The sequence below is a fragment of the Cetorhinus maximus genome, chromosome 11 (genome assembly GCF_964194155.1).
Source record: "Cetorhinus maximus chromosome 11, sCetMax3.hap1.1, whole genome shotgun sequence".
Taxonomy (NCBI): Eukaryota; Metazoa; Chordata; class Chondrichthyes; order Lamniformes; family Cetorhinidae; genus Cetorhinus; species Cetorhinus maximus.
The window spans coordinates 55,644,538-55,659,016 of record NC_135889.1 but is presented as its reverse complement, the minus strand read 5'-3'; the positions used below and the strand labels follow the sequence as shown (position 1 = coordinate 55,659,016).

The window sequence follows — 14,479 nt, the reverse complement described above, 5'->3', positions numbered from 1 at the left end:
AGTATGCACTCTTCACAGATTTCACCCAATGTTCCATCCTTATCAATTACAAATAAAGTCGTTTTGGATCATTTTCTTGTATCATTCTCCACCCACCTCCCCTTCCATGTCTGAACACTGCTTCCTTCAGTGTCCACCACTGGAAAACAACTATCCTCAATTCGCTTATAACTACACCTTCAAAATCCCAACCATCCAGCCTTTGGCCGTGCATTCTCCACAACATTTCTGCAAGCGGTGGATTACTCTATTCCACCCTCACCTCCAACTCTGATGTTCTAATCTGCAATAAAACCATTACTCTCTTTCAAACTGGCTGCTCCCTCTGATGCAGCCTTCCTCTCCACTCTGTTAAGTCCAAGGGACACAGACTTGACTGGATATGGTGGACAACAAGTTTTTCCATTCACCACCAGATCAGGCTGAACCACAACAAGCACCATTAAATCCTGCTCTCATCTAATGAAAATGCTCAATATTCCAGGATAATCCTGGAGTATAAAGATACCCCCTGACTTCTTTCCTCTACTGCAAATCATCTTCTTAAACTCCTCTCACCCACTGTTAAGATGTGGCAGATGATGTGTGCGAAGCAGACCAAATCCACAAGGGAAACTTGGTCGTGCTAGCACAACAGTTTTGCAATTTGTATTTATTATGAGAAGATGTGTGCACTGAATTCAGAAGTAATAAGTCCATCAAGACCTTTAGAGATTTAAAAAATTAAATAAAAATATTTATTAACAAAATAAAAGATTTCAAGCACACACATAAGACTACAATTACTTACTACTATAATAAATCCTAAAGTTGCTAATTAACCTGACCCCTAGTTACACCCACTTTAAGGCAACAGTTCAAAATAGATTTTAGATTTAAAACAGAACCAGGAAGTTAACACAATACCCACTTGACAGTGGAATTCCAAATGGCTTTTCCCCAAATTCAGTTTCAGTACATAGCAGATTCATGCACAAATGGCTGGAGGCTTCATTAAGGCTATTTCACACAATCCTGCTAGATCTTACATGGCCTTCTTCTTACATAGCCTTTAATTCTCCTTTATATATGTTTCTTTCTCCTTAATATCTAAATTCTATTCTTCCATATGTCTTTGAAACTGTATCTTTCTCAATAATATAAAAACTTCCATGTTGCCAGTATTGTTAGTAGCCTTTGGAAAAATTAAACACACTTCTTAGTCTTGCTTATCTGGCTAGTTGTAAACAGACTAAGATTCCTTTGAAATCAAAATCCCTTCATTTATATAAAAATTTCTCCACACCTTACATGCTAAGCCAGCATCCATGTTTACTCATTAGCATGTCAAGCACCTAGCTTCATTTGATGATTTCAAGCTTGCAGTCTATTTGACTCCAAGGGCAGAATTTTCCTGTTGGCGTGCGGGGGTGGGCGCTGCACGCCCGCATATAAAATGATGCGCGGTGACTTCGGGCAAGAGTCCTGACATCACCGCATGCCATCGCGATATTTCGTTGGGTGGGTGCGCGATGATATCCAATGCGAGACTGCCATTAATTGACTGGCCACTTAAGGCCCTTGACTCACCAATCGACGGCGATTTTTCGGCACCTGTGCGATCTTCAAGTTAGCGCACGGGTGCAACGGGCAGGCGGGTAGGATACATTTGTATAAACCTCATCCACGGGCGGGATAAGAGGGCTCAGTGGGGTCGCGAGTGTGCTCTGTCAAATATTGATTTTTAAAAGTTACTAATGCTTGCCTGTGTGATCTGCAATACTCTGCAGTGAGGAATCTTTTTTGGGTCTGCAGGTTTCAGGAAGCCTTCCCTTAGCCTGGGAATGGGAGCTGAACTCTCCACTGGAGGCACCTCCTCTGAGGAGGAAGGGAGGGCTGGAAGGGGGAGGAGGCCAGGAGTGCACACTCAGCCTCCAGGGGAGCCACCTTTGGGAGGACAGTCACAGGCACAAGGGGCGCAGGGCCAAGAGGTAGTCCAAGGTGGAAGTGGCTGCAGAAGATGCCACTACCCTGCAGCCAGGGTATTCAGGCAGCGAAGCAGCTACCTCAATATGTCTGAGGTGCAGTGCCAAAGGAGGCTCCATCTCTCAAGGGAGACAGTCAGCTATATCTGCCAAATGATTGGGCCTGAGATCTCCGCAAACTGTGTGGGTGGACACCGCTTGCCAATGGCTCTAAAGGTCACAGCTGCCCTCAACTTCTATGCCTCTGGCTCCTTCCAGGGGTTAGTGGCTGACCTTTGTGGAGTGTCCCAATCAGCTGTCCACATTTGTGTCAAGCAGGTGACAGACGCTCTGTTCAGGTGTGCATTGACCTTCATCCACTACCATTCGGACCAAGCAAGCCAGACACAGTGACCCAGAGGCTTCCCCTGCGTCCAGGGTGCAATAGACTGCACACATGTGGCCATCACGATTCCAGCAGGTGAGCCCGTTGCCTTCATCAACAGGAAGGGCTTCCACTCCATGAACGTGCAGATAGTGTGTGATCACAGGATGCTGATTCGGCAAGTTTGTGCAAGGTACCCAGGCAGCTCCCACGATGCCTACATCCTCAGACACCCCCAGATGCCGAGGATCTTCAGTGCTCTGGCTCGGCTGGATAGATGGCTGCTGGGTGACAAGGGCTATCCCCTCAGAAGTTGGCTCATGACGCCTCCCCGCCATCCAAGAACAGAAGCTGAGGCAATCACCGGAAAAACGAGGGGCACAGTGTCCTCCTGCCCTACCCTCCTGCCTGGCCTGCTCACCAGCAGCACTCTGGGAAGCCCTTCCACTGGCCATGATTCACAGTCTTGGAAAGGCTGCAGTAGCTTTTTAAAACAGGCTGCCGGGTCGCCATTGGACCCAGCGATCATTATAGTCCTGCCGCCGCCCGCCCACTCCCACTGTCCTCGGGAGCCACCATTCATGCTGGGTGGGCCTTAATTGGCCCACCCGCGTAAAATGGTGGCGTGGAACCGATCACAGGGGGGCAATCGGGTTTGCGCTCGCCCACACCCCCTCCTGCTCCACCTGCCCGACAGGCAGAAAATTCTGCCACAAATGTAATTAAATCACACAGACAGACCCAACTATACTTACCCCCATAACCTACTTCACAATGAACCAGGGAAATATTATGAAAATTATTATACTTTCATTACACCCACCCTCACCTCAAACAATAAGTGCAAGGAGCTCACAGACTTCTTTATCACTAATATTGAGACCAGCTGGTTAGCTGCTTCTGCCATGTCACTCCCCTCCAATAGTCCACAGGGCTAAACTTCCTCTAAAGCATCCCCTGCCCTATACCTGAATTCATATCTTTCTCTAGTTCCTCTCCTATTTCCTTTATCAAGCCCATTTTGTCCATGAGATCCACCTCCTGTTCCCTCAATCCTATTTCCACTAATCAACTGAGTGCAAGTTGAGGACCCTGGGACAGGCAGTTAGCAGCGCCTAGAGGAGAGTGCGAGGGGAGGGCCTGTTTCTACCTGTCAGAGCCTAAGTGTGACATCAAAAGAAAGCAGGTGGATGATTGGTGGGTATATCTCCCGTGTCTCGTTTGATTGGCCAAGTGGGGATTTAAATCAGGAGACTCAAAAAACTAACTCTTGGCCCCAGGTTCCTTACAAATTATTGCCCCAGGTCTAATTTCCCTTTCCTCTCTGAAGTCCTTGAATGAGATATCGTCTCTCAAATCCATGTCCATCTTTTCTAGAACTCCATGTTTAAACCCCTTTGATCTGGTTTCCGCCCCTGCCACAGTACCAAAACACCTCTTAGCCAAGTCACAAATGACACCCTATGTGACTATGACAAAGGTAAACTACCCCTCCTTGCTTCTCGACCTGCCTGCAGTCTTTGACACAGTTGACCACACCATCTTCCTTCAACGCCGCTCCATCATCTCCTGGCTGGGTGGGACTGTACTCACCTTGTTCCAATCTTAGCCATCTAATCATAGCCAGAGTATCACTTGCAATTATTTCTCTTTATGCTCCTGCACCATTACCTCAGCTCCCTCCCCTACAGATTTATCATTCGCCCCCCACCTCCATTTCTCAACTACATGCTGCCCCTTGACAATATGATGATGAATCTCAACCTTATAAGCCATAAACACCTAGCAATAAATAGCAGTGAATTTGGAATTTCAAAAACGATGCTATGTTTTTAAGCCAGGCAGTTGGATCATAGTAATTGGTGCAAAGATGATTCCTTTTTATTGATGGGTGAAATTCCAAATGTAGACACCAAAGATCTAGTGTCTCTTCTTCTGGTGTTGCACTCTAGAGGCAACAGACGCTCTGGCTTATGATTCTCTGCTGGCCGACTCTGCCATCAACTGTTGGATCAGCTAATGTTCGTATCCTTTTGTATTGACTAAGCACAACTCCCATGTAACATGGGAAGGCTTTCCTGGAGGCAATAGAAATTTCAGGTCCAGGCCTTAAATGTCTGCAAACTTCATCAGAAAACTGGTGAAACAGCAGGTGATGGAGCTGTCAGAGGCATCCAAGTAGGGGTCAGGGCATTGCAAGTAGCACCTACCTACATTAACTACCTTCAAAAGTACTCAATTGAATGTAAGTCCCTTTGAATCATCCTGAAATTATGAAACATATTATAAAAATGCAATTCTTTCTTTTTTTTTAAGGAGATAGTACAACACAAGGTTTTAAGGAGATTGACCTACAAACTCTCTTTGATGGAAGGACACAAAGGAGAGAAGCATTGCTTATTGTTTGTGTGAGGCAGCTGCAAGTAAGCATGTGGAGATAACAATATCACCTCTCTCACCCCAGAACAGTGGATTAGTAGAGCAAAAAGTTGAATAACCTGAGGAGGGCAGGTAGGGTATCACATTGGTAACTCTTTCTTTTCTTCCATGGGCACGTGGACATTAACACATTGTTCTGTTCATCCACGAAAACTAATTTCTGCACAAGTCAGCCTTCACATTGTACTGTGACTGAGAGGTTCATTAACTCAGGATTTGATAATATATGTGTCACCATTTTTCCAAACAGAAATTTCTTGTAGAACATTCAAATTCTTTCATTCATCAATGGTAGCCACTAGGGTACAGGCAGACTTAACACTATCCGCTCTCTTGCTTATAACACTTGGGAACCCCAATAACAGACCTTTGACATCTTATGAAGCAGCAGCCCTGGAAGTCCTGGGGAACCATGTGGCTGCACGAATAAGGAAAGAGATCTGGGAGGGCCAGTGCAAAGGGTATCACTTCAAAACTACCATGCCCAACCCCTCCCTGCAAAATTAAACTCTCTCATCTTTGGGGTTTATATTACCTGGTAATAGCATCATTCATAATGCTTTGAAATGATCTTCTTAAACTCCCTTCCCCTGTCCCCTCCAACCTCATCTTCAACAACAAGTGTGAGGAACTCATGGATTTTTTGTCACTAAGATTGAGACCATCTGATCAGCTGCCTTGGCTGCATCCCACTGGCCCACTTGGCTCAACCTCCTGTAATCCACCACCACCCTCCACCCGGCCCCTTGGCTTAAACTCGCATCTTCCTCTAATTTCTCAATAATTTCCCCTCATGTTCTCTCTGAGCTCAACTTGTCCATGAGGCCCACCTCCTGTTCCTGTGATCCTATTTCCACTAAACTGTTAATTAGCCAACTTCCCCTCCTGGGCCTCATATTAGCTGATATTGTAAACTGTTCTCCCTCTTCAGGTGTTCTCCCTCCTTCCTTTAAATTTGCTGTCATCACCCCTCTCAAAAAATCAACTCTCAACCCATTGGCCTCGCAAACTATTATCTCCAACTTTTCTTTCCTCTCAAAAGTCCTTGAACATGATGTTGCCTCCCAAACCTATGACCATCTCCTGAAGCTCCATGTTTGAATCCTTTCGTTTAGGTTCCCATCCCTGCCACAGTACAAAAACAGCTCTTATAAATGTCACAAATGACATCCTATGTAGCTGTAACAAAGCTAAACTTTCCCTCCTCATCCTTCTCAACCTGCCTGCTGCCTTTCACATGGTTGACCACATGATCTGGTAAGTCATTAGGATTATTTTTGGGATGTTGAGATCAATACAGCTCAGGCGGCATCCTGTGCTAGCACATATTGAACCTCCTGATGTCTGCAAGGAAAACATCCTTCTCAAAGAACACCACCGACTGACGGTTAACAAATCACTCCTATTGGCACAGGACCTAAAATAAAAAACCCCACACTATCCTCCTCCAATACCTCTTCATTTTCATCCAGCTTTGTGGACTGCTCTTACCTGGTTCCATTCTTATCTATCTAACCATAGCCAGAAAATCACTTGCAATGGCTTCTCTTCCTGCACCTGCACCGTTACCTCTGGTGCCCTTCAAGGATCTATCCTTGGCCCCCCCCTCCTGTTTCTCATCTGCATGCTGCCTCTTGCGATGTCATCTGAAGGCACAGTTTTCAACATGTACATGGACGATACCCAGTTCTACCTCACCATCACCTCTCTTGACTCCTCCATTATTGCTAAATTATCAGACTGCTTATCCGACATCTAGTGCTGGATGAGCAGAAGTTTCCACCTATTAGATATTGGGAAGACTGAAGCCATTGTTTTGGTCCCAGCTTCAAACTCCATTCCCTAACTATGGACTCCATCCCCCTCCCTGGCAACAGTCTGAGATGAAGCCAGTCTTTTCACAACTTTGGTGTCCCATTGATCCTGAGATGAGCTTCCAACCTCATACTCACGTCATCACTAAGACCACCTAATTCCACCTTCATAACATCGCCTAATTTTGTCAGTCTCAGCTCATTTACTGCTAAAACCCCCATTCATGCCTTTATTACTCTAGACTTGATTATTCCAACATGCTCTTGGCTGGTCTCCCACATTTTATCCTCCATAAACTTAAGTCATCTAAAACTCTGCTGCTCGTGTCTTAAATCACAGCATGTCCCATTCCCCTATCATCCCTGAGTTCGCCGACCTTCTTTGGCTCCTGCTCAAGCAGCACCTTGATTTTAAAATTCTCATCCCTGTTTTCAAATCCTTCCATGGCCTCATCCCTCCCTATCTCCATAACCTCCTCTAGCTCCACAACCTTCTGAGATATTTGTGCTCATCTAATTCTGACCTCTTGTGCACCCCCAATTTTAGTTGCTTCACCATTGGTGGCCCTGCCTTCAATTGTCTAGGCCCCATACTCAGAATTACCCTTCCTATAACTCTCCAACTCTCTTCCTCACTTTCTTCCTTTAAGAAGCTCCATAAAACCTACTTCTTTAACCAAGCCTTTGGTCATCTGACCGAATACCTTCTTATGTGGTTCAGCGTCATACTTTGTTTTACAATGCTCCTTTGAAGCGCCTTGGGACATTTAATTACATTAAAGATGCTATATAAATATAAGTAGTTGTTGTTGTATTTATGGATACATAAATGATTAAGAGAATTCTAAACAACAATAAATATGGAGGTGCCTGAATTAGTTGGTTGTTATGGAAAAATATTCAACAACAACAGCTTGCCTATATATCATAACTGTAACATATAAAAAACCTCCAAAAATATTTCAGTGTTGCAATAAAGAAAAGACGGAACTTTTAAACACCCATAAAAATTGTCAAACTAAGACCAGGTAATGCAATGCGGTTAAATCCTGACCTTTCACTTCTAAAAAGGTCACCCAGATTGAGAGGATGGAAGATTTTTTGACCTGTTGTAAGGACCTTTTTTGACATGAGCTTGGACAGTCTCAATTCAATTCGTTCTTGGTATGGGACCACAGTACATAACCTTTCTTTTAATTACAATCGATTGGCAATTCTCACTCAAAGAGACCATTAGACGGCTGGTGTATCTAGTTCCATTTTGTAAATATATACACTGGACTAATGGGATGATTCCTTTGTGCAGCTGGGGTTACGGCATATTGTTGGGGCACAGTGGGAAAAAAAGAGTTGAGGAACATTGTTGGGGTAGGGTGATGGGAAATTTACTTTGACCATTCTAGATGAACCTGGAATGCCTGCAAAGCACCCACTATGGCAAGCATTCCATTCCCCTACATTAACATTGCTTAGCTTGCTGAAAGCAACAAACATTTTAAAATACAACAATTATTTGCTCTAACCATATAGCTGCATTGCCAGTTCTGTGATTTGCTGGATTCTCTCCTCTTGCTGTGGTACGGTTGGCCACACAAACTTTTCAAACTGCTTGTAGAGAATTCCCACTGCTTCCTTTGTCTTGCACTCAGCAGAATACTTCCCAACTCTAACGACTGTACCACTTGCATCTTCACACCAAAACTGACTCTGAAATGTATATTGTAAATAAGCAAATTGATATATTTAATAGTACACACACATGAATAAATTTCTGAAAATGAAGCATTACTTGTCATCGATTTCTGTGTCTAGAAAATTTATTCAATCTATCAATGTTGGAGCACCAAAAGACCATTCAACACATCAAGACCTTGCCTTTCACAGATCTTGAACAATTTTCTATCAGAAATTCTCCGTCACATCTCTATTTTGTCTCTAATACTGAAGGAGGCATAAATGCTGTGGTATTTTACATGCCACCATACACCACATAAATTTAGTGAGGGGCTACTTTGTTTTAATTAGATTTTTGATTTATAACCTGAGTACATCTGAAATCATTTTGTTGATAATAGCTTCAATTTGTCGTTACAGAATAGTCAACAAATAGTCAACAATCATGTCCAAACCCTTTCTCTTATCTACCTTTGTTAATGGACATACAATGCATTATATACAATAAGATTCACTTAATTACATCAGATCCATTGTGCACTTTGGCAGGAAGAATAGAGGAGCTGAATATTATTCAAATGGAGAAAGACTGCAAAAAGCTGTAGCACAGAGGGATTTGGGGGTCCTCGTGCATGAATCCCAAAAAGCTAGCATACAAGTTCAGCAGGTAATAGGGAAGGCAAATGGAATGTTGGCCTTTATTTCAAAGGGAATGGAGTATAAAAATAGGGAAGTCTTGCTAGAACTATACAAGGCACTAATTAGGCCACACCTAGAATACTGTGAACAATTTTGGTCCCCTTATCTAAGGAAAGATATACTGGCATTGGAAGCAGTACAGAGAAGGTTCACTAGGTTGATCCTGGGTATGGAGGGATTTTCTTATGAGGAGAGGTTGAGTAGGTTGGGCCTGTACTCATGGAGTTTAGAAGAATGAGAGGTGACCTTATTGAAACTTCTAATATTCTTAGGGGGCTTGACAATGTAGATGCAGAGAGGTTGTTTCCCCTTGTGGGAGAGTCTCGGACCAGAGGGCACAATCTCAGAGTAAGGGGTTGCCCATTTAAGACAGAGATGAGGAGGAATTCCTTCTTTCAGAGGGTAGTCAATCTGTGGAATTCTTTACCGCAGAGAGCTGTAAAACTGGATCATTAAGTATATTCAAGGCTGAGATGGACAGATTTTTAATCAGTAAGGGAATCAAGGTTATGGGGAAAAGGTAGGAAATTGGAGCAGACTCGATGAGCCGAATGGCCTACTTCTGCTGCTACATTTTACGGTCTTATGGTCTTTCCCTCTTATATCCATCAAATTGCCATGTGTACCATGAATATATTTCAAAATGTGCAAATATAGAATATCTCAATATAAGTTCATGCCCCCTTGTATCTCATCTTTCATCTTGAGGAATAAGGTCTTAAGGAGTAAAAAGTTACAGTGCACTTCAGTAATGGAAACAACATAGAGAAAGAAAATTCAATGTGTAGATTTGTTCCCAAAATAAATGAGCATCTTCCCAAACCAAACCAAGTGAAAATAAAATGCTTGGTGCCACTTCCTGTATTTCACGTACCATTTAAAAATACGGATTATCTCTGCACTAGTGTTAGCTCTGAAAAGTAAAATTAGGATCTATGTGCTCATCAGAAGCTGGGATCAGTGATGCTCAGGTTTTGTTTGGTCACATCTTCTGTTTTCAGACATGCATGGTTTCAGTTGCGGGTTTTTACTCACATTTAATATTAAAAATATACTGCAATTATAAAATGATTAATTTTTTTTTCATTTTCTCATCGATCTCATGAACTGAAAACAGGCGTGGAGTGTACAATAGTCTAGCAACTTAATAAAGTTGACGATATTCAACTAAAATAACCATCTTTTCTATGTTGTTCCTAAAGCAAAGATTAAATTAGGTTTAAATGTATACCAGTACTATAATCGGCATTACCTACCTCTTGCATTGCCTGTTGCAATTGTATAGTCATGTCCAAGCTTTGTTTGTATTCCTCCACTGTCTTGTCAAGTTCATTCACCTGTTTCTGTAATTCATTCAAGGATTCTTCCAGTACATTTATTTCCGCTCTGGGGACATGCTTTTCTAGCACGGGAATGCCTTTTGTCACATACTGAATCATTTTATTTTTGAATATCTTTTAACACAGAAAACACAACATAAACTCAGGTATCTGTAACAAAGAGTTGGTTACACCAAAATGTTTTAGTTCAATGGTTGAAAACTAGCAAAAATAGGTTCACGGTGTTACCTCAAATTTTTCAGTATATATTTCAACCTGTTGGGCTTGATTTCTGACAGCTTTCAGATTGCGGAATTTTTCATTTTTCTTCAGGTAACTAAATTTCAAGTTATTGAACTTCTTCTTGAGGTCTTTATAGGATTCCTTTAACTAAAGGAATATATTTTTACAAAATTATTATTTGTTCCAACATATCAACTTTAAAACCGAACTTCAAAGAGTTAGTTAGAAATATAAAATCAGGGTGATGATAATTAAATACATTAGAAACATCTAGTCATAAAGGAGCTGGTTTTCATTTATCGTAACAATATTACAAAAGGATTGTACCTAATTGTTAAGAGTACAAAGATAGTGCCTTTGTCATTATATTAATTAATTATTATTGAGTAGTGATAATAGATATTGTTGTCTTAGTTTTCTATGATAGTGCAAATATTCATTCTTTTAGTTGCGTTTAAGGGAGAAGAAATTTTATGGCTTTCTGGGCCTAACCCCTGAAGTAAGCTGAAAGAGTCATGGGATGAGTTGGAAGAACTAAGAGCTTGTTTTCAACCTAGGAGACAAATGCAGTAACTAGGTCATAGCAAAAGAAATTTGTCACACTATATCATTGGGTGCCAATGTCAGCTGTTGTGGAAAGTCACACCAGCCATAACAGCACTGTTATTGGAGATTATTAATGACCACGCCATAAGGAAAATCAGCAGTATATTGAAGCATAAAGAAGGTTGTGTAATTGCAATATATTTTAGGAGCATGGTGACCAACTGTCCCGGATTTTCTGGGATTGGCCTGGAATTTGGTTTCCCATCCTGCATCCCAGTTGCGGACTTCTCGGGAAGTCCCAGATTCCTGAGGGCAGCAAGAGGGAGACTGCTCAGAGTGTCTGCTCATGCTCTCTGTGCTGCTTTGCATGTGCAGTCCAGAGCTAACACAGTGTGCATGTGCAGACACTCAGCCACGAGGGAGCAACTGCACTAGCCAGCACTCTCTTTTCTAGAGTTGTCCGACTTTGGCAGCTGTGTGGTTGGAGTTGGGGGAGTCAGGGGTTGGGGGTGGGAGTTAGGGTTGCTGGGTGTCTGGTGGCAGTGGTGGGGGGGAAGAGGAGTCCAGGCCGGCGGTGGCAGCATTCTGAGCCAGGTATGAGCGCAGGGGGCTGGGCCCAGCACAGGTCCAGAGTTATCCAGCAAGCCTGTGGGAGGCGGAGGTGGGGGGGTGGGGGGGGGTTAGTGGGGGGGGCTGCATGTGAAAGATGGGGTGGGTGGTTACAAGCAGGCTGAAGGCAGGATTCTAGTCAGGTGTGAGAGGGAGGAGGCTGCCCGAGCAGGCATGAGGGGCATAGAGGTGCCCCAAGCAGGCATGAGGGACATGGGGGTGCCCGAGCAGGCATGAGGGTGAGTAGGGGGTTCAGGCTTCTCTGGTCACTTTTCCGACTTTTCCGGTCTTGCCAGGACCTTTCCCCTCATCGCTCCTCCAGTGAAGTGTCCCTTATTCTCTTCACCAAGTTGGTTACCCTGATTAGGAGTTTCCAGCTATGTTTTTTAATTGTTCATTTAAATCTTTGCTCATATAGGGAATGCTTTGTCAGCATATTGGAGTAGAAATTGGTATGTGTTGGTATGTGTTGCATCTGTTTTTGGGAACAAAATGGGTGTAAAGCATATCGATTCGGCAGTAGGCCAACCTGTGCCAAACCTATCGTTTAAAACCAGCAAATAACTGACAATGTTGGAGTAAATTTTCTGGAAATACTGAGTTATTGTTATGGGAATCACGCCATTATAATTCAGACTCATGACAAGGAGAAACAACTGTTTGGGTGTCCTTTCCTCTGTGTCTTTTTATAGGTCTAAAGTCACTTGCTACTTTTAAATTCCATGACACTATTCCAAATGCAGCCACTGAGCTTGTTGACTTGATGACATTTCACAAGAGCCCATACAGTTAAACACAGAGTGTAGCTCAGTGTGCATTATTCTTTCTGGTTCAGATATAGTTGCCTGGTCACAGGTTCAATGTGTTACATTTGCTGGTTCAATTTCAGTGTTGCTCTGAAAGTGGTGGGGTGGATTTTTCCTTCTGGGACTAAGTCCTGTGGCAGGGGCAGGGGCAGGGAAGGGGAGTGTTTCCCGCTGCAGAGTCCGCCGGAAATTCGCGTGGTATCACGCAACCCCAGCCTCATTAATTATGCAGTTGGGGGTTTCCCAACATTTTTCGCGGCAGGGCAGGCTGGATGGCGCCCTCATATCTGGGCGCCATATTTAAAAGGTGCCCAGACAGCAACTTGCCCATCCTGCTGATTGAGATGACCAGAAGAGGACAGGGAGCTCCAGCACCCAAGTTCAGCGACACCTCTCTGGGCATCCTGCTTGACCAAGTGGAGGCCAGGAGGGACGCCCTTGATCCACCGGATGGGAGGAAGAGACTGAGCAGAGAGGCATGTGAGCAAGTCTCGAGGGCAGCCAGTGCCCAGGGCCTCCAGCAGAGAACTGCCCTGCAATGCCGAAAAGGGATCAATGACCTCATCAGCAGCTCACACTCACCTCAATGAATGGTCCAGGGGACACGGGCCTCAGTGGCAACTTGATAAGGTGATGCCTCATAGCCCCACGGCAGTCCATCCACTTTGCAGGCGGAGAGGCCACTGGGGTCCCTCATCCTTCCACACAGAGACCTCATATGCTGTCTGGGATTAGGGGGTGCGGGGTGGGGGGAGGGTAAGGGGCTCAGGTGTTGAGGACAGCAGCAAGCACCGCTAATGATATGCCTCTCTGAGCCTTATCCTTATATCTGCATGGGCTCACCACTCCGGAGGGTGCTGGCCCAGGACCCTTCTGGATAACCTGCACTGCATCAATCACATGGCACACAATCCAGTGGGTTATTTGTAAGAATGGAATCATGGAAGGATACGTGGAACCCAATCGCTTTTAGGCCCATCTTCTCTCTTTGTGCAGGAGAAGTTAAGCCAAAATAAAAGAGAGAGGGAGAAGACGGGAGGGGGCTGGCCACACTTAGAAGAACTGATTGACTTTGAGGAGTGGGCAACCCAGCTGGCAGGGGTGGAGTGGGACAGATCCATCAGAGATGGAGAGATTGGCCTCCATCCGGTAAGGATCCATGGCATGTCATCGAAACCTCAGGGTCAAGGGTATCTCAACGTTGGAGGCACTTGCTCTCTCCTCCCTCACTTACAGATGCCAACAGGAAGCGGGCAAGGCCCAAAAGCGAGGAAGCCCTGTCCAGCACACACACAAGCCCGGAGAGGAGTTGAGTATATCGCTGATGAAAGTGCATCTGTACAAACATCACAGCTGACTCCTGCACCTTCCACCATCCTAGAGACACACACCTCAGTGGGTATTAGTTCTAGTTTAGGAAGGATCTCATATTCTGGTGGTCACTGCACAGACTTGTGTCTGAAGCAGGATGGGGCAGGGTCAGCCAAGCTCACCGGCCCGTGGAGGAGTGCTGGGGAAGGGGCATCTGCGAAGTTTGTGCCTGATGACAGGCCACTGGAATTGGCCTTCCAGGAGATGCTGGAGAGGCAGCAAGAGACAGGGGAAATCAGGCAGAGACATCGGAGTCCCTCAGCAAGGCGGCATGCAAGGCAGAGGAGACTGTCTGCCTGCTGGCTGATGAAGTGGTGACAACCTGTGCACGCATGGAGGTCTCCATGGAGAACCTGGTCCAGTAGATTCTGCCAGAGGCGCGCGTAGACCTGCACTCCATCGCGGCAGCCATGGGTGAGCTTCTGCAGTGGCTAAGCAAGAGGGGGATGGGGCACCTCAAGGAGGTGCTCCTTCCCCTCAAGGAGTCAGGCAGTGGCCAAAGGGAGGAGGGCTGGCAGTTGGACACCCCTGGGACCTCCACTCCGGACTCGCCCTTCAGAATCCCCCTTACCTGTGACCCCTTCAGCCTCATTCTTTGACCGCAGAGGGAGCAGTTGCCCCAGAGCAGGAC

General features: G+C 44.8%; 1 protein-coding gene across 1 annotated transcript in view; it reads right to left on the bottom strand.

Annotated features, from left to right (window-relative positions):
- The window catches only part of ttn.2 (titin, tandem duplicate 2), a 694,778-nt gene that overhangs the window by 481,402 nt on the left and 198,897 nt on the right, over positions 1-14,479 (bottom strand). The window contains exons 18-20 of the mRNA XM_078552010.1: positions 10,523-10,663; positions 10,211-10,408; positions 8,105-8,288 (exon numbers count right to left, since the gene is read on the bottom strand). Coding sequence (XP_078408136.1) covers positions 8,105-8,288; positions 10,211-10,408; positions 10,523-10,663 — 523 coding nt within the window. The remainder of the gene's footprint in view (positions 1-8,104; positions 8,289-10,210; positions 10,409-10,522; positions 10,664-14,479) is intronic.